Genomic DNA, 3,823 nt, shown 5'->3' on the forward strand with positions numbered 1-3,823 from the left:
CGCAGCGCAGCACACGGGGATACAGCCCCGGGGATAGAGCCGCGGGTCAGCCCCGCGCGGCGGGCGGGGGGCGGGGGGGGGCTCACGGCTGCCTCCCTCACACCGCCGGCACCCGGCGGGTCCCGGCCACGCACCGGGAGCGGGACCGGGACCGGGACCGGGACCGGCACCGGGAGCGGGAGCGGGACCGGGACCCGCTGCCCCCGCTCCGCCTCGTCAGGGGCTGCCCGCGCCGGGCCGCGCAACAGGAGCCGTTAACGGGCGGGCCCGGGGCGGGGCGGGGCGGGGCGGGGCGGGGGCGCGGAGCTCCTCACCCCTCGCCCCTCTCCCCCCCCCCCCCCTCCCTCCCCAGCTCCGGGCCCGGCCCCGCCGCCGCCCCCGTTCCCCCTCAGCGCCGGGCGGGCGGGCGGGGGGCGTGTCGGGGGCGGGCCCTCCCGGCGCGGCCGGGCCAATGGGCGGGCGCGGCGGCGGCGGTTGCCAGGGGCGCCCGCGTCCGTCAGGCGGCGCGCGTCCAATGGGCGTCGGCGGCGGGGCGGGGCGGCCGCGCGTGCCTTCGCAGTGGGCCCCGCCGCCGCGCGGGCCGGGGGGGCGCGGGCGCCGCGCGGCGCCCGAGGCGCAAAAGTAGCTGTCAAATGCGCGGCGCCTTTCCCCGGCGCGCTCAGTGCGGCGCGGCGAGTCATGGCGACCGCAGCCTCCAACCACTACAGCCTGCTCGCCTCCGGCTCGCCCATGGTGCACGCCGAGCCGCCCGGCGGCATGCAGCCCGGCGGCGGCTACCGCGACGCGGGCGCGCTGGTGCAGGCGGACTACGCGCTGCAGAGCAACGGGCACCCGCTGAGCCACGCTCACCAGTGGATCGCCGCGCTGTCCCACGGCGGCCCCGGCGGGCCCGGCGGCGGGGGCGGCGGCGGCGGCGGCGGCGGCGGCGGGGGAGGCGGCGGCGGCGGCGGCGAGGCGCCGTGGGCGGCGGGCGCGCTGGGCCAGCCCGACATCAAGCCGGCCGTGGTGCAGCCGGGCGGGCGCGGCGACGAGCTGCCGCCGCCGCCGCCGCAGCACCCGCCGCCGGGCCGGGCGCCGCACCTGGTGCACCACGGCGGCGGCGGCGGCGGCGGCGGCGCCGGGCACCACGCGGCGGCCGCGGCGGCGGCGGCGGCGGCGGCGGCGGCGGCGGCGTGGCGGGCGGGCGGCGCGGCGCACCTGCCGCCCGGCATGGCCGCGGCCAACGGCGGGCAGGCGGCGGGGCTGCTGTACTCGCAGCCGCCCGGCTTCACCGTCAACGGCATGCTGGGCGCCGCGCAGCCCGCCCTGCACCACCACGGCCTGCGCGACGCGCACGACGAGCCCCCCGGGCCGCCCCCCGGGCCCCCCGGGCCGCCGCACCACGGCGCCGAGCACGGGGGGCCGCCGCCGCCGCCGCCGCCGCCCCACGGCCCGCACCCGGGCGCGGCCGGGCCGCCGCCGCCGCCCGCCGCGCCCCCCGGGGCGCCGCACCACGAGGCGCACTCGGACGAGGACACGCCGACGTCGGACGACCTGGAGCAGTTCGCCAAGCAGTTCAAGCAGCGGCGGATAAAGCTGGGATTTACCCAAGCGGACGTGGGGCTGGCGCTGGGCACGCTGTACGGCAACGTCTTCTCGCAGACCACCATCTGCCGCTTCGAGGCCCTGCAGCTGAGCTTCAAGAACATGTGCAAGCTGAAGCCTTTGTTGAACAAGTGGTTGGAGGAGGCGGACTCCTCCTCGGGCAGCCCCACCAGCATAGACAAGATCGCGGCGCAGGGCCGCAAGCGGAAAAAGCGCACCTCCATCGAGGTGAGCGTCAAGGGCGCGCTGGAGAGCCACTTCCTCAAGTGCCCCAAGCCCTCGGCCCAGGAGATCACCTCGCTGGCGGACAGCCTACAGCTGGAGAAGGAGGTGGTGAGAGTGTGGTTTTGTAACAGGAGACAGAAAGAGAAGCGCATGACGCCCCCGGGAGGGACGCTGCCGGGCGCCGAGGACGTGTACGGGGCCAGCAGGGACACGCCGCCGCACCACGGGGTGCAGACCCCCGTGCAGTGAACTCGCGGCGGGGGCGCCCGGCCCCTCCTGCTCCTCCTCCTCCTCTCCTCCTCTCCTCCTCCTCCTCCTCTCCTCCTCCTCCTCTTCCTCTCCTCCTCCTCTCCATCCTCCCCCCAACTTTTGATCGTCCTCCTTATCTTATTATTATTTTTTTTTTAATTTTCCTCCCGTCTTTCAAAAAAAAAAAAAACGCGCAAAAAAAAAATAAGAAAAAAAAATAACAAAACGAAGCAAAACAAAAAAAAATAAGCGAGAGAGAAAGAGAGAAAGAGAGAGAGAGAGAGAGAGAGAGAGAGAGAATCAAAGCAGACAAAGCACCTGCACCGGACTGTCCCTTAGACGGCAGCAGGTGCGGGGCGGTGTTTTGACCTTCCCGTGCGCTGCAGCGCAGTGAGTATCGCGCCCAGGCCGGCAGGGCAGGGGCGAGCAGGGGGCTCCGCTCCACGCCGGCCCAAAATTTGCGCCCTGCCCTGGCCCTGGGGGTGGCCCTGGGGGTGGCGAGGACGGGGGTGGGGTGGGGAGAACACGGTGGGGGGGGGGGGGTGCGCAGCAACCTCGCGGGTCCCCCGGAGCCCCCCCCCCTCCCCCGACACAAAAGGCAGGTGGCATCGCGGACCGTCGCTCGGGGTTGGCACATGCTGCTGTGTTTATTTTCTGTGGATCCCCTGTAGGAATGAGTATGTGAAAAGGAAGAGAAAAAGCGAAGCTATCCCTTTTGATGTAGGCAGTATTTAACCGTACCGATTTGCACTGCAAGGAAATCGAAGTTTACATAAACAGATTCATTTTGTTTTCTTCCTTTCCCACCTTAGTTTTGAAAATGACTTGCATTTTCCACGCTGAGCGTTAGTCGACCAGTGACCGGTCCACGATGTGTTACTGTGTTCTAGCCTTTGCTTTATGTGTATATGTGAACTTTTGTTATAAACCAGTCTTCTTAAATATGTGTAATGCTTATTTTCTCCTTTTGCTGCAGCAGGAAGAGCGCATATATCTGTATGTATGCCTACGTACGCACGCCTGCCTGTACGTACATGCAGACACATATATGTGCAATATATAATATATATATAAGATACGTATATATATATATATCTATATCTGCGCACCGCCAGCTCCCTCTCTCCAGGGGCTTGGCTCTCCCAGACGCTCGCTCAGAGGCGACTTGGGAGAAGGGAGAAGGGAGCCGACAAAGTAAACTTCATTTTCAGGCAGTGTTTGCGGGGGTCGAGGCGGGGGGGAAGAGCTGCTCGGCCCTCCCAGCTTGTTGCGGCAGGGGAGAGCAGGGCCCATTGTGGAGGAGCTCCGGGAGGTGAAACCACACAGTTCATTTCCAGAGTTTTCCCGGAGAAAGTGGCGCTCCCTGGAGAGGGAAGGGGGGGGGTCCTTTAGGCCTCCCCCGGTGGCAGGGTGCCGCCAGCCCCCCAGACTTGCCCCCGCAATGGGGGTGCGGTGCTGGGGGGGCCCACGCAGCGTGTCTGGGTCCCACCCGCGGGGGAACACGGCCCTGTCCCCTCGGCCCCTCGCCCGTCTTTTTGCTGCGCTGCCCCTTCTTTATTTTTCTGTTCATCCCCAGCCACCAACCCCCCCCCTCCACCTCCACCACCGCCACCTCCTCCGGTCGGGTTGCGGAGTAATTTATTGGACGAAAAGACCAGTTTAACTCGGGCAGCCTCGTGTCTTTCACTGGGGAATGAAGTGAAGTGGAAAGAAATGCCATTTTCAATTCGTCTTCCCCCCCCCCCCCAACCCTCCCCACCCACTC

General features: G+C 68.1%; 1 protein-coding gene across 1 annotated transcript; it reads left to right on the plus strand.

Moving 5' to 3' along the window:
* Window positions 1-663: 663 nt before the first annotated feature.
* On the plus strand, window positions 664-2,499 carry POU3F2 (POU class 3 homeobox 2). Its single transcript, XM_082755964.1, has one exon. It carries the CDS (start codon window positions 679-681, stop codon window positions 2,056-2,058), a length of 1,380 nt encoding a protein of 459 aa, XP_082612090.1. The 5' UTR covers window positions 664-678; the 3' UTR covers window positions 2,059-2,499.
* The last annotated feature ends 1,324 nt before the right edge of the window (window positions 2,500-3,823 follow it).

The sequence above is a fragment of the Aythya marila genome, assembly GCF_965140915.1.
Source record: "Aythya marila genome assembly, chromosome: 3".
In the NCBI taxonomy this organism is placed as follows: domain Eukaryota; kingdom Metazoa; phylum Chordata; class Aves; order Anseriformes; family Anatidae; genus Aythya; species Aythya marila.

Bases quoted from the DNA above. Each gene is read 5' to 3' on its own strand.
- POU3F2 (XM_082755964.1), top strand. From the start codon at position 679: ATGGCGACCGCAGCCTCCAACCACTACAGCCTGCTCGCCTCCGGCTCG.